The sequence below is a fragment of the Punica granatum genome, chromosome 8, assembly GCF_007655135.1.
Source record: "Punica granatum isolate Tunisia-2019 chromosome 8, ASM765513v2, whole genome shotgun sequence".
NCBI lineage: Eukaryota > Viridiplantae > Streptophyta > Magnoliopsida > Myrtales > Lythraceae > Punica > Punica granatum.
This window is the reverse complement of record NC_045134.1, coordinates 16,197,171-16,224,878: the sequence shown is the minus strand read 5'-3', so window position 1 is coordinate 16,224,878 and position 27,708 is coordinate 16,197,171. Positions and strand designations below refer to the sequence as shown.

The 27,708-nt window shown below is 40.2% G+C and overlaps 2 protein-coding genes across 6 annotated transcripts; one reads left to right on the top strand and one right to left on the bottom strand.

The window, feature by feature from the left end:
* Nucleotides 1–12,848: 12,848 nt before the first annotated feature.
* Nucleotides 12,849–13,663, top strand: LOC116189650 (60S ribosomal protein L27-3). The gene has a single exon (XM_031519409.1). The coding sequence runs from the start codon at nt 12,972–12,974 to the stop codon at nt 13,377–13,379; it is 408 nt and encodes a 135-aa protein (XP_031375269.1). The 5' UTR covers nt 12,849–12,971; the 3' UTR covers nt 13,380–13,663.
* Nucleotides 13,664–14,681: 1,018 nt separating this feature from the next.
* Nucleotides 14,682–27,045, bottom strand: LOC116188103 (probable inactive histone-lysine N-methyltransferase SUVR2). 5 transcript variants are annotated; one of them, XM_031517249.1, is made up of 10 exons: nt 26,881–27,044; nt 25,812–26,032; nt 25,675–25,707; nt 25,151–25,580; nt 22,971–24,139; nt 22,523–22,785; nt 17,224–17,290; nt 17,060–17,110; nt 15,198–15,291; nt 14,682–14,998 (listed from the first exon to the last, which is right to left on the bottom strand). In XM_031517249.1, exons 2-10 carry the CDS (start codon nt 25,992–25,994, stop codon nt 14,979–14,981), a joined length of 2,310 nt encoding a protein of 769 aa, XP_031373109.1. In that variant the 5' UTR covers nt 25,995–26,032; nt 26,881–27,044; the 3' UTR covers nt 14,682–14,978. The 5 variants fall into 5 exon arrangements, with proteins under 5 accessions (XP_031373109.1, XP_031373111.1, XP_031373110.1 ...); XM_031517251.1 differs by having other exon boundaries at nt 14,682–15,291; nt 22,971–23,702; nt 23,934–24,139; XM_031517250.1 differs by having other exon boundaries at nt 14,682–15,291; nt 22,971–23,771; nt 23,934–24,139; nt 26,881–27,043.
* Nucleotides 27,046–27,708: the final 663 nt, after the last annotated feature.

Here is a 27,708-nt window from a genome sequence, read left to right as displayed (position 1 = left end):
AGATATTCATCTTAGTCAATTTTTAATGAGAGAAACATTCAGAAAATTGTGAGAGTATTCTCTTTGGTTCTTAAAGAACTAATTCGAATTTATCGGAAGTTTCCGTGGCGTTCATCATCGACTTATCAAACGGCTTTCCACCACCGTTTGTGGCGTCTTCATCGACTTATCAAACGGCTTTCCATCACCGTTTGTGATGAGGATCATGGGCATGACAATGAGGCTGATGCACATGAGCTTGGAAGTCGGACTCCTGAAGAGGGAGCTGAAGCACAAGATCTTGGAGGCTTGCATATTCCGAGTGGGCCAATCACACGGGCGAAGGCCAAACAAATCCAACAAGCTATGGAGAGCTTGCTGATGGGCTTTTTGGGCCAAGAGGAGTCTAATTCAATTGGGTCTCCAAAGGCCTTTATTCACTTGACTTGCCATGAGATGCTGAAGATGGAATAAAAGACTGCCAACTATTCTAGATAGCCTTTATTTAGTTTCCTCTGTTATTTCTGGCTTTAGGAAACAAAGGATATTCCAGTTGCCTAGTTTGTTAGTTTCCAGTTTCTCCTAAGCTTATATAAAGGAGGCTGAGTAGCTGATCAGGGCAGACTATTCTGGTATTTTTGTGAGATTTTTTTCTCCTTTGTTCTTCATTGAACTCCTTCGAACGAACAAGTGTGACAGCTTGTGATTGTTCGGTACACTTTGATATTATTGGTTCTTGTTTCTTCATAAACAACGGGTCAATAATCCTTGTCTTGATATTGTTGGTTCTTGTTTCTCTATAAACAACGGGTCAATAATCCTCTTTATCTAAATCTGAGTTTGGCGATCTGGGAATCGATTCAAGTTGGACGTCGGGTTTCACAATCCTTTGTGAGGTCCTAACACCAATTTTCTTTTCATAGTGCAAACATGAGCTTCGCAGGAAAAGGCAATGAATCTACAACCGGGGATGGAAGTAATGCCGGCCAGCAAGATGTTGCTTTTACTTTGAAAGCCATGCAGCAACAATTCGAGAGATTGGAAGTTGTTTTTGGAGATTTCCGTGATAGAATGGACCGGCAAGATTAACGAATTGATCAAATGCAAAGGGAGCAACCCAGGCAGCATGTGCAAGTTCCCAATGCAAGGAGACTAATCCGCCAGCCAGCAAATCCTCACGATGAAGAAGATGAAGATTATGAGGAAGATGATGAAATTGCATCCGTGGGAAGTGTGAGGAGAGCCAGAGGAGTTAGGAATGAGGGGCGAAGACATGGTAGGCGAGATCAAGCAATTAGAGATGGAGTAGATAGGAATATTGGGAGTATTAAAATGACGATACCACCTTTTCAAGGGAGGAATGACCCTGACGCTTTTATCGAATGGGAGAGGAAGTGGAGCTTGTATTTGATTGCCACAATTACTCGGAAGAGAAGAAAGTGAAGCTTGCAGCGGTGGAATTCACTGATTATGCCATCGTTTGGAGGAACAAATTGGTTAAGGAAAGAAGAAGGAACCATGAAAGACCTATTGAGACCTGGGAGGAGATGAAGACTGTCATGCGGAGGCGATTTGTTCCCTCGTATTACTATCGGGACTTGCATTTAAAATTGCAAAGTCTAAGGCAAGGGACAAGGAGCGTGGAAGACTACCACAAAGAGATGGAAATAGCTCTGATTCGGGCAAACATTGAAGAAGATGAAGAGGCAACTATGGCCAGGTTTTTATGTGGTTTGAACCGAGAAATTGCTAATGTGGTGGAGTTGCAACATTATGTGGAGATAGAAGAGATGGTTAGCATGGCCACGAAAGTAGAACGGTAACTCAAGAGAGGGAGACCAGCCAAGCATGAGGGTGGTTCTTATTCGGGATCTTCAAATTGGAAGTCAAAATGGGGTGCCAGCTCAAGACCAACAGAGAAACCTAAATCGAATGCTGAAAGGAGCATGAGCAAGAGCCAAGGGGACAACAAGGAGAGAGGTAACTCTACATCCCAACCTCAAAAGAATAGAGATATCAAATGTTTTCGGTGTTTGGGGTCTGGGCATATTGCTTCTCAATGTCCAAATAAAAGGGCAATGATCATGCTGGATAGTGGGGAAATTGAAACTGAAGAGGAGGAAAGTGATTCAATGCCAACACAAGATTATTCTAGTAGTGATTATGAATATGCTGCTGAGGGGAATGCCTTAGTAATCATGCGAGCACTGAATGTACAAATTAAGGAAGAAGAGAGAGATGATGTGCAAAGGGAAAATATATTCCACACTAGATGCCAAGTGAAGGATCGGGTATGTAGTTTGATCATTGACGGGGGTAGCTGTGTGAATGTGGCTAGTAAGTTACTTGTTGATAAGTTGGGATTGCGTACGTTGAAGCATCCTAGGCCATATAAGCTGCAATGGTTGAATGAAAGTGGAGAAGTGAAGGTGAACAAGCAAGTTCTGGTTTCCTTTACAATTGGGAGATACAACGACAAAGTTCTTTGTGATGTAGTGCCCATGCATGCTAGTCATATGTTGCTTGGGAGGCCATGGCAGTTCGATAGACAGGCAATACATGATGGATATAAGAATCGATACTCTTTTGTCAAGGATGGTAGAAAGGTGACACTTGTTCCATTGACACCTTATCAGGTGTATGAGGATCAACTCCGAATCAAGAGATCAATTTGTGAGAAAAGTGGGGTAGAAAATGAGATTGAAAGAAAAAAAGAGAGTGAGCAAGTGAGAGAGGAAACTGGTAAGACTAGAGAGGAAGAAATTCGGGATAGTAAAAAGAAAGAGAGTTTAGCTATAGATGAGAGGAAAGAGTTAGTTGAGAGAAAAGAGAAAAAAATGAGTTTCTATGCAAAAGAAAGAGAGATCAAGAGTGCATTCAAAGCTAATCGCCCAATGATCTTATTTGTTTACAAGGAGGCTTATTTCTCTGACCTTAATTCTTCTTTGCCAAGTTGTGTTACCTCTCTTTTGCAGGAGTTTGGGGATGTCTTTCCCATGGAGTTACCAAATCGTTTGCCACCAATAAGGGGAATAGAGCATCAAATCGACTTTGTGCCAGGAGCCGCAATTCCGAACCGGCCAGCATATCAAAGTAATCCGAAGGAGACAAAGGAACTTCAAAGGCAAGTGGACGAGCTTTTAGCTAAAGGGCATGTGCGTGAGAGCATGAGTCCTTGTGCGGTCCCGGTGTTGCTGGTGCCAAAGAAAGATGGTACTTGGCGAATGTGTGTTGATTGCCGCGCTGTAAACAAAATCACGGTAAAGTATCGACATCCCATTCCTCGATTAAATGACATGCTGGATGAATTGCATGGTTCCACGTTATTTACAAAAGTAGACTTGAAAAGCGGATACCATCAAATTAGGATGAAAGAGGGTGATGAGTGGAAAACGGCTTTTAAAACAAAACATGGCTTGTATGAGTGGTTAGTTATGCCATTCGGGTTAACTAATGCGCCTAGTACTTTCATGAGGCTCATGAATCATGTTTTGCGTGCTTTCATTGGAAAATTCGTGGTTGTATATTTTGATGATATCTTGGTGTATAGTAAGAGCTTGAAGGATCATATTCATCATTTGCGATGCGTGCTTCAGGCATTGAGACATGAAGAATTATATGCTAACCTGAAGAAATGTACATTTTGCATAGATCGAGTTGTGTTTTTGGGATTTGTTGTTAGTTCCAAGGGTATTCAGGTTGATGAGGAAAAGGTGAAAGCAACTAAGGATTGGCCGACGCCGAAATCCGTAACCGAGGTATGAAGTTTTCATGGTCTAGCTAGTTTTTATAGGCGATTTGTGCGGGATTTTAGTACTTTGGCTGCTCCATTGACGGAAGTGGTTAAGAAAGATATAGGTTTCAAATGGGGAGTAGAGCAAGAGCAAGCATTTAATTTGATTAAGGAAAGGCTTTGTTCTGCACCTTTATTGGTTTTACCTAATTTTTCGAAAACTTTCGAGATTGAATGTGATGCTTCCGGGATTGGTATAGGTGCTGTTTTGATGCAGGAAAAACGGCCGATTGCCTTCTTTAGTGAGAAACTAAGTGGAGCCGCTTTGAATTATTCTACATATGACAAGGAACTCTATGCTTTGGTTCGCGCTTTAGAGACATGGCAGCACTACTTGTGGTCGAAGGAATTTGTCATACACACGGACCACGAATCATTGAAGCATTTGAAAGGGCAAAACAAGCTGAATCGGAGACATGCCAAATGGGTCGAATTCATAGAGATGTTTCCCTACGTGATTCAGTACAAGTAAGGAAAGGAAAACGTGGTAGCTGATGCATTATCACGGAGGTATGTACTTATCTCTACTCTAAATGCTAAATTTCTTGGGTTTGAACATCTTAAGGAGTTGTACATGCAAGATTCTGACTTTGGTGCTATATATAGTGCATGTGAAAAGGCTGCATTTGGTAAGTTCTATAAGCATGACGAATTCTTATTTAAGGAGAATAAGCTCAGCATTCCTAATTCTTCTATGCGTGAATTACTTGTTCTTGAGTCGCATGGGGGAGGTCTTATGGGTCATTTCGGGGTGGTTAAGACTTTGGATATTTTGAGAGAACATTTCTTTTGGCCGCATATGAAGAGAGATGTGGAGAGAATTTGCTCTAAATGTATTACTTGTAAGAAGGCGAAATCAACAGTCAAACCCCATGGAATGTATATGCCTTTACCTGTTCCTAATGAGCCTTGGACTGATATATCCATGGATTTTATCCTAGGAATGCCTAGGTCTAATAAAGGACGAGATTCCATTTTCGTAGTTGTTGATCGATTTTCTAAGATGGCTCATTTTATTCCATGTTGCAAAACTGATGATGCCACACATATTGCTGATTTATTCTTTAGGGAAGTAGTGCGATTGCATGGGATACCTAAGACCATAGTTAGTGATCGGGATGCTAAGTTCTTGAGTCATTTTTGGCGCGTCCTGTGGGGAAAGTTAGGAACTAAATTGTTATTTTCAACTACTTGTCATCCCCAAACGGATGGGCAAACCGAGGTGGTTAATAGGACATTGTCCACTCTTCTTCGTACAGTCATAAAAAGGAATTTGAAATCTTGGGAAGATTGCATACCGTTTATTGAGTTTGCTTATAATCGTACAGTACACTTTTCTATTAACTTCTCACCATTTCAAATTGTGTATGGTTTTAATCCATTAACACCTTTGAATCTAATCCCTTTGCCTATAAGTGAGATTTCTAGTCTTGACGGGAAGAAAAAGGCAGATATAGTGAAAAAGATTCATGAAGAAGCGAGGCAACATATCTTGAAGAAAAATAAACAATATGCTGAACGTGCCAACAAGGGACGGAAGAAAGTGATTTTTGAACCAGGAGATTGGGTGTGGGTTCATATGAGGAAGGAAAGATTTCCAAACCAACGAAAATCCAAATTGAGTCCACGAGGAATTGGACCATTCCAAGTCGTAGCCAAGATAAATGATAATGCCTACAAAATAGATTTACCAGGTGAATATAATGTTAGCCCAACTTTTAATGTTTCTGATCTTTCTCCGATTGATGTAGGTTTCGATTCGAGAACGAATCCTTTTGAAGAGTGGGAGAATGATGAGGATCATGGGCATGACAATGAGGCTGATGCACATGAGCTTGGAAGTCGGACTCCTGAAGAGGGAGCTGAAGCACAAGATCTTGGAGGCTTGCATGTTCCGAGTGGGCCAATCACACGGGCGAAGGCCAAACAAATCCAACAAGCTATGGAGAGCTTGTTGATGGGCTTTTTGGGCCAAGAGGAGTCTAATTCAATTGGGTCTCCAAAGGCCTTTATTCACTTGACTTGCCATGAGATGCTGAAGATGGAATAAAAGACTGCCAACTATTCTAGATAGCCTTTATTTAGTTTCCTCTGTTATTTCTGGCTTTAGGAAACTAAGGATATTTCAGTTGCCTAGTTTGTTAGTTTCCAGTTTCTCCTAAGCTTATATAAAGGAGGCTGAGTAGCTGATCAGGGCAGACTATTCTGGTATTTTTGTGAGATTTTTTTCTCCTTTGTTCTTCATTGAACTCCTTCGAACGAACAAGTGTGACAGCTTGTGATTGTTCGGTACACTTTGATATTATTGGTTCTTGTTTCTTCATAAACAACGGGTCAATAATCCTTGTCTTGATATTGTTGGTTCTTGTTTCTCTATAAACAACGGGTCAATAATCCTCTTTATCTAAATCTGAGTTTGGCGATCTGGGAATCGATTCAAGTTGGACGTCGGGTTTCACAATCCTTCGTGAGGTCCGCATCAGTTTGTGGCGTCTTCCTATATACCGAGGTTCTTGTTTCGCATTAAACAACGGGTTGAGGTCAGTTATACCAAGGTTCTTGTTTATGTTGTAAACAACGGGTTGAGGGTTCGTCATTCAAATCTGATCGTGAAACGATGTTGGGTTCCTTTAGTTGTCGGGTCTCATCATTCTTGGCGGGAATCGCATCATTTGGTATCAGAGCATCAGGCTCCAAATCGGGTTTATCCTATCCTTTTTTTTGTTTCAATTTGCTGAGTTCCGCTTCGTCGAGTTTGTTCTTTGTGGATTGTTAGCAGAAAAAAAAGAGCTGAAAAAAAAAATTCGCCCAAAAAAAAATACAGAGCTGAAAAAAAAAGATCGAAAGAAAAGAAAGAAGACATCGTTGTCAATTTGATCCAAATTTTGTACCTCAGACCATTCTAAAGTTGTTATTTCCCTTTCTTTGTGATCTACATTGATTCTGATTCCAGAATTTCATATAACATTCTGATATACTTCATTCTGGTTGCATTTTCTCTTGCTTCTTTTCTTCTTGAAATTTCCTTTGAACATTAATTTTCCTTGATGAGTTCTTGGTGAATTGTTGCTGGAAAATTTGGAGTTGTTTGTTTAGTTCCAAAAGAACTGAAAGAGAATTGTCGAGTGGAAAAAGGCAAGAGCAGTGAGAACATTAGAGAGTTAAAAGCCACATATTTTGTTGAGTGAAAACACGAGTGAAGAGTGATTCACATTCTTGAGTGTAAACACGTAAGGGAGAGAATTGTGAGGTCCATTTTTTCTAACTTTATTTTGCAGCAATCATGTCTCACAACAGTGCTAAGAGTATTCCCGAAGGTGCTGCGGAATTGGATGATTCAAAAATACTTATAGAGGCCATGATGAGTGAGATGAGGCGTGTGATGAGGTTGGAGTTTGAGCAGTTTCATGAACGGATAAATTTGATGGAGAATAAACGTGTGGAGCAGCAACAAAACGCTCCTAATGCACGTAGGAAGGAAAGAGTTCAACCGAGGGAAGTGAGGGTTGAAGATGAAGAAAATTATGGGGCTGGTTTTGATGAAGATGATCAAGATTCAGTTGTTAGTAATAGGAAACATGGATGGCGGTTTAGAGAAGATAGGAATCAGGAAGACAATAACTTGGGTAGTATTAAGATGAAATTCCCATCGTTCCAAAGAAAGAGTGATCCCGATGATATGCCCCCATTGGAGGACGTTCCCGAGGAGGAATATTTAGCTCCAGATGCATTAACATTGGTGGCAAGGAGAGCATTGAGCTTGCAAATAAAAGGAGTTGAAGAAATGCAGCGGGAGAACATCTTTCACACTAGGTGCTACATCAAAGACAAGGTATGTAGTGTGATTATTGATGATGGTAGTTGTACTAATGTCGCAAGCATAACAATGGTGGAAAAATTTGGACTACCCAAGCTGAAGCACCTCAAGCCATACAAATTGCAATGGTTAAATGATAGTGGTGAGATAAGGGTGGACAAGCATGTGTTAGTTGCATTTCGAATCGGTAAATACGAAGATGAAGTGTTGTGTGATGTAGTACCGATGCAAGCGAGACATTTGTTGCTCGGACGTCCATGGCAATTTGATAGGCGTGTGAAGCATGATGGCTTTACGAACAAATACTCATTTGTACTTAATCAGCGATCAATCACTCTTGTACCATTGACTCCGCAGCAAGTATATGAGGATCAAGTGAGATTGCAAAAAGAGAGTGATCAAAAGAAAGAGAGTGAACAGAAGAAAGAGAGTGAAAATCAGATAGAGGCCGAGAAAAATGAGAGAGAAAAAGAAAATCAAAATTCGGCCATTGAGAGAAAATCAGAGAAAAAACAAAAGAATTTTTATGCAAAAATGGGAGAAATTAGGCAAGCAATGTTTTCAAATCAGCCGATGATTGTACTTTTGTACAAAGATGCATTTTTCAATACTAACGAACTTGATATCGCTCTGCCTAGTTCTGTTGTTTCTCTTTTGTAGGAGTATGAGGATGTATTTCCCGAGAAAACACCACATGGGTTACCTCCAATCCGAGGGATTGAACATCAAATTGATTTTGTTCCCGGTGCAACAATTCCAAACCGACTAGCATATAGGAGCAATCCTAAGGAGACAAAGGAGCTTCAACGACAGGTAAGTGAGTTGTTGGAGAAAGGGTACGTGAGGGAAAGCATGAGTCCATGTGCCGTTCCGGTTATACTTGTACCTAAGAAGGATGGGACGTGGAGAATGTGCGTTGATTGCCGAGCAATCAACAACATAATGGTAAAGTATCGTCATCCTATTCCTCGCTTAGATGATATGTTAGATGAGCTACATGGTTCTTGTGTATTTTCTAAAATTGATTTAAAGAGTGGTTATCATCAGATTAGAATGAAAGAAGGAGATGAATAGAAAACTGCCTTTAAAACAAAATACGGTTTGTATGAATGGTTAGTTATGCCTTTTGGTTTGACTAATGCTCCAAGCACTTTTATGAGACTTATGAATCATGTTTTGCGTGCATTCATGGGTAGATTTGTGGTTGTCTACTTTGATGATATACTCGTTTACAGCAAAAACTTAGATGATCATAAGGTACATTTGAAATCTGTTTTAGATGTGCTTAGGAAGGAAAAGTTATTTGCTAATATGAAGAAGTGTACTTTTTGCACCGATAAGCTTGTATTTTTGGGATTTGTTGTTAGTGCACAAGGTATACAGGTTGATGAGGAGAAGGTACGTGCAATCCAAGAGTGGCCTAGTCCCACAAGTGTAAGTAATGTTCGTAGTTTTCATGGACTTGCTAGTTTCTACCGGCGGTTCGTGAAGGACTTTAGTAGCATAGCAGCACCACTTACTGAAGTGATCAAGAAAAACGTTGGATTTAGATGGGGAGAAGAACAAGAGAAGGCGTTTCAGCTAATCAAAGAGAAGCTGACCAACGCTCCTTTATTATCTTTACCTAACTTTTCTAAAACTTTTGAGATTGAATGTGATGCTTCAGGTATTGGTATAGGTGCAGTTCTCATGCAGGAAGGACGACCAATTGCTTACTTCAGCGAAAAACTAAGCGGGGCAGCCTTAAACTATCCAACTTATGATAAAGAGTTGTATGCATTGGTTCGAGATTTAGAGACGTGGCAGCACTACCTATGGCCTAAGGAGTTCGTGATACACACCGATCATGAGTCCTTGAAACACTTGAAGGGCCAACACAAATTAAACAAAAGACATGCCTGATGGGTGGAGTTCATTGAGACGTTTCCATACGTCATTCGGTATAAGCAAGGTAAGGAGAATGTGGTCGCCGATGCACTTTCTTGCAGGTATGCATTACTCTCTACACTTGATGCAAAATTGCTTGGTTTTGAGCACATTAAAAATTTATATGCTGATGACCATGAATTTTGTGAGGAATATCGGGCTTGTGAGAAAATCCCTTGTGGTAAGTTCTTTAGGCATGATGGGTTTCTGTTTCGAGAGAATAAGTTATGCGTGCCTAATTGTTCCTTAAGAGAGTTATTAGTGCATGAATCACATGGTGGGGGATTAATGGGACATTTTGGAGTTGCAAAGACTTTAGCTATTTTGTAAGAACACTTCTATTGGCCACATATGAAAAGAGATGTTGAGAGAATTTGTGGTAGATGCATTACGTGTAGGCAAGCTAAATCCAGAGTGCAGCCTAACGGTTTGTATACTCCTTTACCAATTCCTAGTGAGCCTTGGATTGATATTTCAATGGACTTTGTGTTAGGATTACCTAGGACTAAACGTGGGAGAGATTCAATTTTTGTGGTTGTGGATAGATTTTCTAATATGGCACACTTTATTCCATGTCACAAAACAGATGATGCTTCGCATGTTGCTGATTTGTTCTTTAGGGAGATTGTGAGGTTACATGGCATGCCTAGAACAATTGTTTCGGATAGAGATGCTAAGTTCTGGAGCTATTTTTGGAAGACTTTGTGGTGTAAGTTAGGTACTAAGCTGTTGTTTTCTACTACTTGTCACCCACAAACTGATGGTCAAACTGAAGCAGTAAATAGAACTTTGTCTACTTTGTTGAGGGCAATCATAAAAAAGAACATTAAAACATGGGAAGAGTGTTTACCACATGTTGAGTTTGCTTATAACAGATCTGTTCATTCTGCTACTAAATTTTCACCATTTGAAATTGTGTATGGATTTAATCCTTTAACTCCATTGGATTTATCTCCTTTACCTTTGTCTAAGCATGTTAATTTAGATGGCAAAAAGAAAGCTGAATTTGTCAAGCAGATTCATGAGAAAGCAAGACTCAACATTGAGCGAAGAACTGAACAGTATGCAAAACACGCCAACAAAGGGCGTCATAAACTGATTTTTGAACCCGGAGATTGGGTTTGGTTGCACATGAGGAAAGAGAGATTTCCGGCGCAAAGACGTTCGAAATTGCTTCCAAGAGGAGATGGTCCTTTTCAAGTCCTGGAGCGCATCAATGATAACGCTTACAAACTAGACTTACCTGGTGAGTACAATGTAAGTGCTACTTTTAATGTTGTTGATTTGCTTCCTTTTGATGTAGGTGATAATTTGAGGACAAATCATTTTCAAGAGGAGGAGAATGATGCAAATCGTAGCACGATTTCAAGGGATCCAGTTCAAGTTCCAATTGGACCGATTACACGAGCACGAGCAAAGAAGTTTAAAGATGAACTCAATGGCCTGATTCAAGAGGTTTGGGCTCAACCAAATTCGTGGAGGCCCATTGGATATGAACCACGTGATCAATAAAAATCCATTAACATGATTCAAGTTATAGAAGATTTCGGACAAGGCTAAATTCAGCAAGTGTTTGAGGAAGCTTCTAGAATATTTGATAATCAAGAGAAGATATCATTAGATTTGTTTAAAGTTCAAATCTCATAGAGATATTCTAGGGGTATTTAGATTTCATATCTTTATAGATTATGTCATATCTCTATCGATATTCTAGGTTTTAATTTCCTTATCTTTAGGAGGTGATATGGCCAGATTATGATTACTTTATGTCTATATATATTCATCCTAGTCAATTTTTAATGAGAGGAACATTCAGAAAATTGTGAGAGTATTCTCTTTGGTTCTTAAAGAACTAATTCGAACTTATCGGAAGTTTCCGTGGTGTTCATCATCGATTTATCAAACGGCTTTCCACCACCGTTTGTGGCGTCTTCATCGACATATCAAACGGTTTTCCATCACCGTTTGTGGCGTCTTCCTATATACCGAGGTTCTTGTTTCGCATTAAACAATGGGTTGAGATCAGTTATACCAAGGTTCTTGTTTATGTTGTAAACAACGGGTCGAGGGTTCGTCATTCAAATCTGATCGTGAAACGATCTTGGGTTCCTTTAGTTGTCGGGTCTCATCATTCTTGGCGAGAATCGCATCATTTGCCGAGAGAGACTTTGGTAATTTTGACCGGTTGGTGTTGGTCGACACCATGTTGGAGCAGTGACAAACATGGTGTCGACCAACACCAACTGGCAAGTGAGTAAACGACTGTGCCCTATCAGAGCCTCTCTAACCCGTAATCGTGAAGAGTATGGACAGGAAATCCCTAATTTTGATTTCTTGCCCTAATTTTGATTACAGATGGGGGAGGGAGGGGATGATGGTGACGACGTTGTACGGTGGGGGCGGGGGAATGGAACGACGTCGTTGTTTGGTTGGGGGAGGGGAGTGGGGAGAGGACTGCATTGTTTTGGGCAGGTAATCTTTTTCTTTTTTTTCTTATTTATTTATTTTTATTTTTACTTTTTTATAAACGGTCATTTTTTGAATGAAAACAAACGACGTCGCTTCTGAGCAAGTGCCACGTTAATCGGAGTTGTTTGTCCACTAGATGCCACATAATCGTCCATGTCATTTTTCCGTAACAGCACTAACGGAATTTTGACGGTGGTAGCAAAACGTTATGGATTCTAATATTTGAATGATCGTTTTGTCCAAAAAATTCTTTAAGGTAGTAATTTGTTAGTTTTAAAATCTTTCAATGACCACTTTTTGCTAGTTTTCTCTTATATCAACCACTAAAATGGTGTTATATAAGCAACTACTCACTACTTCCCCGTTCTCTCTATCCCCCCCCCCCCCCCCCCCCCCCCCCACCTCTCACTCTCTCCTCACTCTCACTCCTCCCATCCGTGGTCTTCAGTCCCCCCCCATCATTCTCATTACTCATTTTCTTTTTCCCTATTAATTATCTCAGTCTATAATTGTGTTTTTAATTTCACATTAAAAATGAAATACTCTTCTATATATAAATCTTTCAGAAAATCATATGATTTAATATATGACGTGCATAGAACGGATCAATCTCTAGTATTATGCCCATAATGCAGGCGATAATTCTATCGCGTAGATAGCAACAACGGAGGAACCATTAATTATCGGTCCAGCCCAGCCCAGCCCATTAATAATCACCGGACGAGGGAACAGAGACCTTCATCTGAAGCCCAACAGGGCCCATATCGGCCCATCCGAACCAGTTAAAAGCCCAAAGCCCAGAGCGACACCATGCCGGAGGAAAGACTAGCTAGGGTTTATCACTCTCTCTCCCCCCACGCCCCTCTTCCTACCTTCTGTTTATCAGATTGATATAAAGCTAGCTCTCTCTCTCCCTCTAGCAAAGTCGAGGACGCCAGCCACGAGAGAGAGAGACGGGTGAGTGTGGGTGGGTGGGGAAAGATAAAGATGGTGAAGTTTCTGAAGACGAACAAGGCGGTGGTACTGCTGCAGGGGCGGTACGCAGGGCGGAAGGCGATGATCGTGAGGTCGTTCGACGACGGGACGAGGGACAGACCGTACGGGCACTGCCTGGTGGCGGGGATAAAGAAGTACCCGAGCAAGGTGATCCGGAAGGACTCGGCGAAGAAGACGGCCAAGAAGTCCCGGGTCAAGTGCTTCGTGAAGCTCGTCAACTACCGGCACCTGATGCCCACCCGCTACACCCTCGACGTCGACCTCAAGGACGTCGTCACCGCCGACTGCCTCCAGAGCAAGGACGGCAAGGTCACCGCCGCCAAGGAGACCAAGAAGCGCCTCGAGGACCGATTCAAGACCGGCAAGAACCGTTGGTTCTTCACCAAGCTCAGGTTCTGAAAACAGCACAACCCCCAATCCAGTCCCAATCCGAGAGACTTTCATTTCATCATCCTCTTGAGGAATCAACCTATCGCCATTTTTTTTTTTGGTTACATGTCGATTTGAATTAGTAGGAGGGTTATTGTTGGTTGTTTAATGCCCAATGGATGGAGGCTGCATTGGCGTCGATTCAATTTTGAGCATACTGTGCTGCCATTTTGCTTTCTTTCACCGTTGTTGGACCTTGACATCTATCTATATTGTTCTATAATTTCATATTCAGCGTGGCATGTTAACCCTTTTCTCCGACCGAGCATTGAACGGTTTGGTACTCGTCAATTTCCAGTTTCCTACGCCTACAAACTTTAGAATGAATGAATATCAGGACCAATCTTTGATATGGTTTCCGGTTCGACATGCCAAGTGGTGCCACCCTACCTCGACAAGCATCCTTGCGACCATTGACTATGTGAGCTTTTTTACGTTGCGAGTAATATCTCTTCGCTTCCGACTAAATGAGGAATTCAAACTAGGTGGGTTAGCGATTCAGATGCTTAAAAAACGCATGGGAGTCACAAATTAGACAGTTAATCTATGCTGCTACAGGTGAAAGTCTGGAGCTTAGAATACGTTTCTAACATGGTAGCCAGTGGCCCCCATCCATGGCATAGCTCAGAAACATGGTAGCAAGTGGCCCCCACCCATGGCATATGAGCTCCTAATATGTCTAAATTTTGTTCCTTTTCAAAGCATTCATCCTGGAGTTTGAGGTTTTTGATGCATACGAGTATATCCATATTTGCGTAGAGGCTCAACAATTTGCATTCAATTGTTTTAGATGATTCTCTTATTGATGCTAAACTTTGAATTGAGCCACTATTATTGGTTGGGATTACTCTAAAACGTAATACTCAGGCCTGCATTGATTATTCATTCTTTATGATGACGTTATCGCGAGGAAACATAGCTTGAAATTTTTATCATGACCAAGAGACCTCTTTCCAATACAATCACCAATCAATCGTTTCATTAACCATGAACGTGAAGATGGACATGGCAAAGGATCAAGTATAAGCTATAAGAAATCCAAAACATTCAACCAATCACATGAATTCATATTAAAAGCTTGTTTGGATGGGAGGAAAAGGGAGGGGAAGGGAAAGAAAGTTACATAGAATTTAAAAATCTCCCGTACTCCCCCAGACAAAACCCCCACACACACACCCCCCAACCCATTCTCCGTTTCCCTCAATCCAAATTTAGGTAAGTATATCAGCTATCTCCACAGACTAGAGTGCAGGAACCACTTAGGGAAAGGAGTAAGTTTTCTTTACAGTGAGGTTGATACACCTATCGTGTTCAATCAGAAGCCATCGCTAAAATCCTAAGAGGTAAGATGGGTGGGAATAATCAGAAACTATTGAGCCACCATCTGAAATCAGTATAAGAGCATGTGCCTGAAAATCACAGAATTAAGTTTCGCAGAACCAAAACCAGGCACAAAAAATGATACCGGCAGACTATCTGCAAGAGTTAAACAGCCAAACACCAAAAAGTGAGTAGTAAACAGCGGCATCTCTAATTGCCCACAAAAATAGAAATTAAAGGCTCTAGTCTTCAAGTTGTCATGCTCGCTCCTGTGCCATAGGAAAATCTCGTAAGCAGCGAGGAACAAGTGACAAATAAACAATCTTCCATATAAAACACATATCAGTTAATCTAAATGGATTTCGATTGTAGTAATACATAACAGATGGGAAAATAAAATCCAAGTCCAAGGCATACTGCGATTTTGCAATTATATATTGCAAGACTGAAGTATATGCACACTAATACCTGAGCTTTTCTTATCTCTGCAAATTTTACTACCGCATAGGCATTGGAAGGCATTCAAAGATTGATCCTCCCCTTCAAAGTCAATACCATAGTCCTGTGATATCAAGAACGAAACTACTGATAAAGATATGGCAAGAGTATGGAAGTGTACACTGAGCAGCATGTCAATTTTAACAAGTATAACAGAGTTGCCAAGAACCAATAATAAATAAAAGGACAAAAACAATGAAGTTGCAGATGCAAATGAGATGAAATCTTGATATATACCAAAAGAAGGAGATGAATCAATGGGGAAAAAAAAACATGAAAAGGACTTTAAATGTGTTGCAATATGTTGCAAATTGCCTAAAATTAGCTGACATTTGTTCTTAGTTTTCCTAATTATAATAATGTTAAACCAATTTAATTTAGAAGTAGAAAATAGAGCTTAAACAATTACGAATGGCCCTGCCTGTCAGATATACAACCATCTTCCAGTATGGACCTTCTAAACTTAGGCAAACCCATAACCCATATGGTTCCTCCCATCTCCATGCCCACCAACAACAATTTTCACAATAAAAGGAGGTAATCTCCAGCAGTTCGAAGAAAGTGAACTTGACAAGACTTGAATTTGAGGTTTATTACATCCCAAGTAGATTACAGAATAACTTCATTCAGACTATTCTTTCTTTTTTAAATTATTGCAAGAATGTAAGTTTAGCAGGCAAGTTTGCAGAAATTTTTGAAGAACAAAGCAACATGTTGAAAAACCCAAATGCATGGCTAACCTACTAGACGACTAACATCCTACTATCACTGGTTCAGGTGTCCTGCCTTCTATTGTCACCTGGCCACTCAGTGGTGAAAAAGCTTGCTTAAGAAAGAAGCCACTTCGAGTTCGGAAATATGTTTCTTAACTGACAGGGAAATTGGCAGCATTACAAGATCCCACATCAGTTTCTAGAAAACTATAAAAGGGAAAATTCTGTATAGCACTAGATTAGTAGCATGTCAAAATAACTCCTCATATTTTTATTGCCTGACAGCTATTTTCATTCATCAACCAAAGAGAACTCTAGTTTCCCAGATTTTTCACTTGCCCTTTCTGAGGAAGCACTCAAGAGTTGCAGATTATATTTTTCTTTAACAGAGACTATAACACATCCTCACTTGGTTATTTATAAAGGATCCATCCTCTCTATATCCCATGATCCTGTGACCTTTCCCTGTGATTTCTGTTAATGCTACTTTCAGCACAAAATTGACAGACTTAGAGTTATGTTCTTTGATTATTGGGTTTCAAGTAAATTATCAATTGGAAACTTGAAAAGAAATGCCATTCAAAGCGTAATTTCAGGAAGTAATGCATCAAACAATGTCTTTTCTACTATTACGCTTCAGCTTCTAAACTACTTAGTTTTCACAGGTACATACTGCTGCAAAAAACGGTTTGTATTTGACTTGACTTTTTTTTCTACACCTTCACTTTTTGATCTTTCTTTCTGTGTCCCTCTCTTTTTTTCTTTTTTGGGCTCACTATATACCTTATTCCTTGCAAAAGAAAGCTTGCATCAAAGTTCCTAATTGCACATAAAAAATTTAACTAGATTGTTAAAATATCACTGCGGGGAGCAAGAATGATGTAAAGTCTGGGCCCAAGTGAATGACTGGAAAAAGGATTAATCAAGAAGAGTACATGATCCATGTCCACGATGATATTGTCCAAATGCTTATTTATAGACATGCATATATGCATGCATAAGAAGAAATATATATCTGTCCAACATCGACGATTAAACACAGACATTTCATAAGTTTCTCCTTACATTACAAGTGGTGGCTGAAATAAACAATGAACGAGCAAATTGAAACCTACTCACCCAAGTCAGCTCTTCCAATGCTTGAACTTTTCTAGTTGTGAAGAAAGCAAGCTGCAGAAGGAGAACTAGATATATTTACAAATAGTCACTTCTACAATATAGTAATGTGAATTTCATGGAGAAAGAGGAACAAGGACGAGGAAAGGCTTTTAGTTTTTCTGTACATGATAGTAGTGATGCTTCGGGCTCTCCACTTCGACAGGTATCTCAATCAGATTGGCATCATTACATCTAGAAACACAAAAAGTTGAAACATCAATAAACTACAGAATGATCCTTCTTAAGAAGGTTCACAAGTCAATCAGTAGTAGACTATCTGAAGCAAACCCATATGCTCGGGAGAAAAAATATATATATTGTTACATATATAGAAGTCAATAGATTAGGGACTTAAAGGTAAATAGTCTTTACTTTCTATTCTTTGTGCAATTAAGTCAGTAAAGTATATAAATTGAGGTGTGTGGTTGATCCAACACATGATTCTTTCTCCCAATCTCTATGTTCTTCGTGGTATTAGAGCTGGGGTTGGGGGAAAATCGCTAACTTAGCTGGAGCTTCCGATTATGGAGCTGGAGCTCTAGTCGGCAAATCCTCCTTGTCTTCAGGTTAGTCGTCTCTACTGGTTCAGCCCTACCGGTTCTGTTTCTACTAGTTCGGCAACCTCTCTTGTTCGGTCATCTCCACTGGTTCCGCTCCTGTGGTCTGGTCTTGGTCATTTCTACCGGAACAGAGACTGAATTGTTGTCTCAGTTGCTGCTTGCTTCTCAGTGTTTCTTATCTTTTGGGTTTTCTTTGGTAAGGTATGTCAACTTCTCATGGTACTGTGGGTGTCTTTCCAATCTATGGGAGCCCCGTAATCTCCACCGTTAAGTTGAATGGAAAAAGCTTCGCTGATTGGAAAGCTTCTATTGAGTTATGGTTCTTGGGTAGAGGGCACATGCAGCATCTCATCAAGGAATCTTCAGAAATTGAACAATCGAAGAAGGCAACTTGGATTCAAATTGATGCATATATGTGCACTCTTCTATGGTAGTCCATTGACCCATCCCTAATGTCTATGTTCTGCCTTATAGGACATATAATACCCGTGATATTACTAGGGTCTATGATGCCCTTTCCAATTTATTTCAGCTGAAGCTTTTAGACACTGATATGCACACACATTTGGCCCAACTCCAAAGATTATTTAGTGAGCTCGATGAGGTCATGCCCTACACTATTGACTTGAAGGAACAACATGATAAGACAAAGACGATCATCTGCCTACAAAGTGTCGGGGCTAATATGAACCTGTTCGAAATCAAATTCTCAGTGGAGAGTCAATCCCTCCATTGGCTGATGTGATTGCTCGTTTGATCCGAGTGACTGATATTTCCCAAACCCCAAGTGCAATTGAGGAGAAGGCGACGCTTGTCACCGAATCCAACTCATCTAGTACAGCCTCTAGTTTAGCCGGTTTTACTTATGCTCACAAGGGAAATCATGAATTTAAAGGTGGAAAGGGCCGGGAGAATCCCCCAACTTGCCCTTACTGTGAAAGACGTGGTCACAGTCATGATAATTGCTATTCACTGCAAGGGTTTCCTCCAAGGTTGCTAATGCTGCACAGATGCAAGTATCGGCTGATATTGATGGTAGCCCTGCATCATACAAGGGGACAACCACTGGATAGTCCTCTTCTGTGGTTATTTCAGCCAAGGAATATGCTCAGTTTGCTCATCTCCTTCAGAACTAGACAGTTCAACAAGCATCTCAACTCGTTTCCTTCGCATAGTTCAGTCAGCCAGTGGCATGTCTTACCAAATCCTCTCTATTAGGCCCCTGAGAGACTCAGTTGTCTCTCATCATATGTCTGGTAACTCTAATTTGTTATCCCACTTCCATAATTCTAGTTATTGCCCTCTGTAACTTTAGCTTATGGCTCTATCACCTCGGTGAGTGGCCTTGGAATGGCTCAACCTTTTGCTTCCATTCCCTTATCCTTCGTTCTATATCTTCCTAAGTTTCCCTATAACTTAATATCTATTAGCAAACTAACCAAAGATCTCAATTGCATTGTAACCTTTGACTCAAACTCGGTGGTAATTCAAGACTCGAGGACAGGAGGAACATTTGGAACGGAGCGTGAGTTTCCAGGCCATTACCGACCATCTGCTCCAAAAACATCTGAGATATCTACTGCCTGTACCACCGCTGCATCTCCAGAGCAGATTCATAGTAGCCTTGGTCATAATTCTCTAGCTAATTTGAAGCAAATGGTTCTGAGTTTGTCCAAAGTCAGTCAATTAGAGTGTCAATCATGTCAGCTAGGAAAACATAGTAGGGCCCAATTTCCAAGTAGAGTTGGTAAATGTGCTAGTGCACCTTTTGTTTTAGCTCATTTAGACATTTGGGGTCCTTGTCCAGTTCCTTCAAGTCAAGGTTATCGTTATTTTTTAACATTCATTGGTGATTATTCCAGAATGACATGGGTTTATCTATTGAAGAATCGTTCTGATCTATATTCCACATTTGTGTCCTTTTGTGATGAAATCCAAACACAATTTGGTGTTTGGATTCGTACCCTTCGCAGTGATAATGCCTAAGAGTATTTCTCAGCATCCTTTCAATCATATATGTCCTCTCGAGGCATGATACATCAGTCTTATTGTGCTTATATTCCATAACAAAATGGAGTTGCTGAGCGAAAGAATAAACATCTTGTTGAGACCCTACACACTCTCTTGATACATATGAACGTACCTATCAAGCTCTAAGGTGATGCACTTCTCACTGCATGCTATTTGATCAATAGAATACCTTCTAGTATCCTTCATGGTCAAATCCCTTTTACAGTCTTGTTTCCTCATGATGCAATTTATTCATTGCATCCATGTATCTCTGAGTGTTTTTGTTTCGTCCATCAATTGCTTCCAGGCTCATCAAAATTGTCTCCTCACTCTTTAAAGTGTATTCTTGAGATATCCTCATGGGCATAAAGGATATAAATGTTAATCTCCAGAACAACGTCGATATTTTGTGATTGCTGATGTCACCCTTTTTTAATCCACTCCTTTTTTCTAAGCATCTCTTAATCAATCTGAGTTACTTTTCGAATCATTGCCTCTCCCATCTCCATATGTAATTGTCCTGTCTAGTGTTTCATCCACAGCCACTCTTCCTCCAGAGACACCTGAGATGCCATCTACTTCCCGACCAACCGAACCACGCGAGTTGATTACTTATTAGCATAGGAAAAAGGTACCTCCTATTGAATCACAACTGGTAGAGAGAGTACAAGTGACCTCTCCTAAGGGACCAGAGGACTACCTCGGTTCCAGTCGCACCTCCAACCTCTGATCTACCATTAATGTCTTCCGAAGAGCCATATTTGCCTATTGCCAATAGAAAAAGCACCCGTTCCACTTCCAATCCTTATCCTCTATATAACTCTCACTTATAGTTATCTATCTCCTCCCTATACTGCCTTTCTTTCTTCTTTGGATTCTGTTTATATTCCTAGGGAGGCATTGTCACGTCCTGGCTGGTGGGAAGCAATGGAAGATGAGATGTTTGCTTTGCATGCCGACGACACTTGGGAACTTGTATCTTTGCCACCTGGAAAGACTATTTTGGATTGCCGATGGGTGTATATAGTGAAGATGTCCCCAAATGGTCGTATTGATCGATTAAAAGCTCGTCTAGTTGCTAAGGGCTATATACAGATTTCTGGACTAGATTATGGAGATGCCTTATCTCCTGTAGCCAAGGTGGCCTCTGTATGTCTATTATTGTCATTGGCGGCTATCAACCATAGGTCGCTCTATCAATTGAACATCAAGAATGTACATGGAGACTTAGAAGAGGAGGCTTATATGGAGCAACCACCTAGGTTTGTTGCTCAAGGGGAGTACTTTGACAAGGTATGTAAACTCTGCAAATCTTTGTATAGGCTAAAGCAGTCTCCTTGAGCATGTTCGGCTGTTCTTAAATTTGGTCTAGTGAGAAGTCAATTTGATCATTCGGTGTTCTTCAAACACTATGGAGGAAGACATATTCTCCTAGTTGTATATGATGATGATATTGTAATTATAGGAGATGATGTAGTCGGCATCTTTCAACTGAAAGCTTATTTGCACTCACAATTTCAAACTACTGACTTGGGAGACTTGAGGTACTTTCTTGGGATTGAGGTTGCTCAGTCTGAGCGTGGTATTTACATATTACAAAGGAAGCGTGTGTTGGATATCTTAGAGGAAACGGAATTGCTCGAGTGTAAGCCAGTTGATACACCGATGGATCCTAATGTCAGCACCAGGAGAAGGGGAACCCATTTTAGATGTTAGGAGGTATGGCAGATTGGTTAGTAAGCCAAACTATCTCACAGTTACTAAACCAAGACATATCTTTCGCAGTGAGTGTTGTCAGTCAATTCCTAAATTCACTAACTGAAACTCATTGGAATGCTATAATTCGGATTATAAAGTATCTTAAGGGTGCTCCCGGTAGAGAATTGCTATATCAAGATCAAGGTCATAATGAAGTAGTTGGATATACTGATGCAGATTGGGTCGGTTCAAAATCAAATAGAAGATCCTCAACAGGTTACTGTGTATTGTTCGGAGGGAATGCAATTTCCTGGAAGAGTAAGAAGCCAAATGTTGTTGCTTGATCAAGTGCCGAAGTTAAATATAAGGCAATGGCCCTAACCACTTGTGATCTGTTGTGGGTGAAACAATTGCTTGGAGAGTTAGGAGTAGAACAACCTCGTCCTATGAAGTTATTTTGTGGTAATTAGGCCGCATTACACATTGCGTCGAACCCAATTTTTCATAAGAGGACGAAACATATCAAGGTCGACTGTCACTTTGTTAGAGAGAAGTTACAGTCTCACGATATTATGACAGCCTTTGTTAGTTCAAATGATCAATTGATAGATATTTTTACTAAAGCTCTTAGAGGTCCTCAAGTATATTATATTTGTAACGAGCTGGGCATACACATTATATATGCTCCAGCTTGAGGGGGTGTGTTAAATATATAAAAGTCAATAGATTAGGGACTTAAATGTAAATAGTCTTTACTTTCTATTCTATCTTGAAAAACAACATTTTAGCTTGAATAGGTAAAGAGACAAAGGAGCACAAGAAAAGAAGATAGCTAGAAACTTAAACTAATTCAAACATGAAATGAAATATAGCATATCAGTTGCTTGGTGTATGTCGGGAGGAAAAGGATAGGCTACAAAAGGAAAGGGTGCATGGTGATTCGTTAATGCTTCATGGGATTTCATTGTTTGGATAAAATATTTCCATAATACTTATCATTCAGCAGAGACTTGATGCCTTACAATCAAAAGGTAAAAGATAATAAGACCCCAAATATTGCATAATATGATCAAGGTTGTTTTTGACAGCTATAATGAAGCAGTAACAAGACCAATCAAATAGACAAATTGCAGCAGTCATGAAATTAAGGAATTACCTGTGATTGATAAATCTAGCAACATTTGCGTAGCATGTAGTATCCAAACACAGAGCTTCATCATCCTTCAACGATGCAGCATCCCAACCTGAATCAAGGAAAATCCTGTAGGTCTTCCTTGCACCTTCCATAGTGTTCATATTTCTCTTCTGAACTTCATTAATAGTTAATATTTCTCCAATGTACTCGCACACAAATGCACCCTTTGGCAGGTCAACAAGCGTACGGAGGCCCCATCCCTTTCCTTCAGACGTCATAAAGACCTGATATACAAGTAAACCATCAGGTGCTGCCTCTGTGAGTGAGCCTTACCGGGAACTTTCTTTCACATAATAGAGATTCACTTAAACCACGAAGGACAGAAACTTAAACCATGAATCACATACGAATATAGAGCCAGCAATATATATTCATGTGCCAGAAAATCAATTATCGAGCATTGGCATACCTGCAAACTGCAACTTATGCCCCGCTGAACCACCCGATTGCCACAGCGCCTGTTACAGCCACACTTCCTCCAGCACTCCTTGATAAATTTCTTTTTTAGGTGGCCATTGCAGGCTTGTGGAGCACCACCTTTTGATCTTACAAGGGGGCAATCTTGGCAATGGAAGTGGGAACGCCTTCTAGGCTCACGAGTCATAGCAATACACTCTTCCAAAAAACTTTCCTTCACAAGGCCTCTTACTGTATATGCAAACTCACCTCCATTTGCACAAGCACAAGCACAGGGCACAGTTGATGACAGACAATTAACACTGCAACTTGGACAACAGCTTCCATTATCTATGTGAGCAAGAGAAAACCTGACAGATGCACCTTCATAAACTAGGCTCTGTGGTGTATAACGAAAGGAGGGTGGGACCCGATTATTGATCTCATTGATCCAAGAGATATTGGCTATTTCTTCCCCATTGGTGATATCATCTCCTTTAAGGGGAGTGGGTTGGACACCAGGAGTTGCTTGACAATGTGGAATTATCAAGCGATAAGGAACAGTGCCTTCAGATTGTGCCAGTTGGGTACTCTCAGTAGATCGAGCAGATCCATTGGAGATAGCTTCCTCAATGCCTTGTGCCGATTCATTACAACGATCAGATGTCACAGATGGCACGGGAAGGTTTGCTGTATCATTTCCAACATTACAAGCATCCTCCATGACAGGTATATGCAACACATCCTGCACTGGCCCCATATCAATTGTTTTGTCGCCTGAGTCATTACAGTCCTTTCCTAATTCCACAAAGCACTGGCACATATCTTTCATCAGTTTCATGACAGAAAAATTCGGGTCAAGGATTTTATATGATCGGAGACATTTATCTTCCATCATCTTTAGGACTTCGTCTAGACTAGGCATATGAAACTCTGATCTCCCAAGGGTAGAGTTGCAGCTTATAGTTAACTTTACCTCTCCCAAGGACGACGAGGCAATCTCTAAGTTGGCTGCAAATTTCATGGGGACATCCGCAACCTCGCACTTCTTGTGTTTCTCAGTTTCTGATGCTTGAAGACCTGCCCCATTATTGTCTCCATCTACATTTAAGGAAGTCGGTGCATCTGCATTCGTTCCACCAAGTTTCTGCTTACCAGTTGAAGTTTCATTCTGTGATCGCTCTGTCAGATTTTAACATTAAGATATCAAATAGACTGACAAAACTGATCCAGTGGATCTTCACAAATAACATTAGTAGCAGATCTAACAACAATTCTACAGAGAATTTATGTAGAAGCAGAGCAACAAAGACATTCTTTTGAATCAGATACATCATATTCAGGATATGGTAATAAAATTTTCTGCTGTATTAGGCAAAAGAGAGACCATTCATACTTTTATATAGAATGTCAAAGCATAAAGAATTAGTAACAAAGATATCCTCTTAAATGTTAAGCAATTATAGACGAGCTCCATCATAAACCATCCAGAAAAATTTCCTTGAAATGCTAGAATTTCTTCCATATCATGATGGCCAGAAAGAGATGGTCATAGATATGCATGATACATATTCCAGTCAAAGTATCAAAGGGACAAAATGAACTGCAAAAATTTAGTATCATCCAGTACAAGAAGTAAAACAAGATGTTTTATTTACAGATTTTAAGTCAAGAAGTCATAGAACCCAGTGAAAACGTTCATCTGGCGAACGTTCTATGGCTAGGGATAAGATACTACAATTGGTGTGACAGTATATCAAAGGTATAAAAGCTGGTCATAAGGGATAAGATAATAAAAGAAGACAAAATGGAAAACAATAGAAAATCGACAGAAAATGTGCAACAACATAGACAAGAGCAGCAAAAAAATTTCTAGAAAATGGCAAAAGAAAGAATATTAGTGTAAAGAGCCAGAGGATAACAGCAGGAATGTAACCTTAAGGGTTTATTTGTTTTGTCTCATCAAAACTCTTTTCGGCTAAATAAAACTTTTTATCAAAAGAGATCTCCAATGTAAAGACAGCTTTCGTCCTCATCCAAAAGTATGTATAACTTTAATAATCATCAGTTTTGTAAATGGTAATGACTAACATTTAGTGATAACGCTGAGAATCTCCTAATCTAACCCAATATAAGAGAAAGCCAACCAAGATTATACATAATACTCATTTCACTGGGAGGATATAAAATTACCAGGATGGATCACTGCAAGAGGAGCTTCATCTAGGAGTCTGTCATCAGTGAATTGCTCATCCTTGGGTTTCACTGTTAACTGATTGCTAACAGGAAGAATCTGTTTGGGCAAATGAACTGTGCCTGAATCAACATTAGCCTCCCTGATACGAATTTCACGAGATGGTCTCCCTGATGCAACCATTGGTCGAGACTGGTTTCCTTTTTCGTTCAGATCATTCGAAATAGGTCGTTTCCCTTTGTTTCGCTCATTTAAAATGGCCTGAGGAGGGTAAAACTCCTCCTCCTCTTTAGGCTGTACTAGAGCAGCTTCACCTATTCTAAGATTTGAATTATCAGGAGAAGCAATGGACTGGTTTTCTTGGTTCCTACGCTTGAGCCTTTTCAAGGGGCGTTGAAGCTCCTGCGTTTGGGCTTCTTCCTCTTCCTCCTAAGATATCAGAAAGGGGTCAAAGTCCAAAGCAAACCGAAACAGCAGATACAGGTCAAGAAAGGATAGAGCAAAAGTAAGCAGAATCAAGTACCTCGGAATGGCTTTTTCTCTTTTGATCTGCAACCTGATGAATGACACAACATAGAAATTTAAGCAAAGAATTGTCAACCAAGACAAAACCTGTATAAAAGCTCATAAGATACCACCAATCAAAGCAGAAAGCTGCACCTTATTGTCATCCTCATCAAATATCGCATCTATAAGAGCCCTGTAATTTTCTTCCTCAATCAGCTCCCAGTTCTTATCGTAAACCTTTAAGAGCTTCTTTAGAACAGGTTTCACTTTATCTTCACTGATTCCAAGAATCTTCATTGCCGAAAAGGCTGCTTTCACTTTGGGATTTGGCGCCATTTACGCACATAGGAGCAAAAAGCTGATTCTCAATGCGCCTACAGTGTCCAAGAACGATGAGTAAAGACGGTGGTAAAGTCACGTGGAGAAAAAAAAAGTGACTTAATAATGCAAATACCTGAATATGAATGATAAATACTCTCTTCTCACTGTTAAAAAGGAAAATGAAAGAGATAATAGCACCGACAGATTGATACGCATTTGGAGCATTTTAAACAAATAACTGCAGCCATTGTGAATCTTACCAGACAAGTCTTAGAAATTGAATTTTAACCAAATAAACCCAGAAAATTTTACCCAAAAAGATGAAATAAACACTACAACGGCGCAGCCACTCGTGTTGCAACAAAGCAGTAGAGCAGTAATTTTCGGTAGTTTAGAATGAGTAAGGTTAAGGCTGAAGGCCACTTCCAAAGAGCCTCTTGGAAACAAAATTTAAGCAACAGAACCCACATAAATGGTTTACAGCCTGCTGGGGAGCAATTTGGCAAATGTTACTACTAGGACGGTGCCTAAACGGGTCACAGAGATGATCAAACACCAATCAACCCAAAAGTTTCACCCATGAACAAGCCAGACAGGGGCAAGACAGGAGCAAGAACCCTAGTAAAACCCTCCGAAATGGACAAGCTTGATGACACGACAGCAACCCAGTTAGCAGTATGGCTTCAGAGACAAATGCAGACTCCAATTGGAGTTAAAATGGACACCCCACACACGCACGCACAGAGCAAACTAGTGGCTAGACCTCGGAGAGGTTTCAGAAAACCCAGAAATGCTGAACAATCATCACTCGCTTTGATCGTCGGTGCCATCACGAGAACATGAGAAGGAAACTGAAAGGAAGGAAGGAAGGAAGGGAGGAAACGCTCCGAGAGGAACTCACCGGCCGGAAGAAGATCAGAGCGGCGAAGTGGAAAGGGCGGGCTACAAATAAAATAGGGCAAAGCACAATGAGTGAGCCGAGCAGCTCAATCAAGGGGTAGGACTCGGGTCGGGAGCGATTTTCAAATGTTCCCCCAAGCCAACACTTTTCCCCGGTGAAAGAAGAGAGGGTGGGTGCCCATGGCGGATCGGGTGGCATCTTCTCCAATTTGGGCGGGTCCTATTTTCAGAGAAAAGTCTGTAATTATGAAAAAATATTTGATTGAGTAGTACATCTAACAACCAATCAGAATATTTATAAGTAAAAATTTATGACCCAGTAAATATATATGTGTATTACAGTGTAACCCGCACTACGTGCAGTACTAAAATAAAATTTAGTTTGCATTTTTTAATTATTATGCTTGGTATTATGTTAAAAATTAATCTATAATATAATTGTGACAATGCTTTTCTAAGAATAGTTTTTATCATTGTTATCTGGCCGGTTCGACCGGTCGGATCGGGAACCGGCATCATGTCCGGTCCGGTTCGCCTGAAAACCCAAAATGCACATTTGAACCGTCGGACCCATAGAACCGGCCGGTTTTGAGCAAAATTCCATTGAACCGACCGGTTCTATGAGTTTTATGGGTTTACTATTTATTGTAAAAATTGTTTGGTTGTGTAAGAATTTGAATTTATGACCTCTTACTTCTTATACTAGTATACTACCAACCAAACAACCACTACTTTCTTGTTCTTTTAACTCTACTTTTAAGTACTTATTAAAATTCAATATTTATTTTGAAGTAAGAAATATTAAATATATTTATATTTTCTTATACTA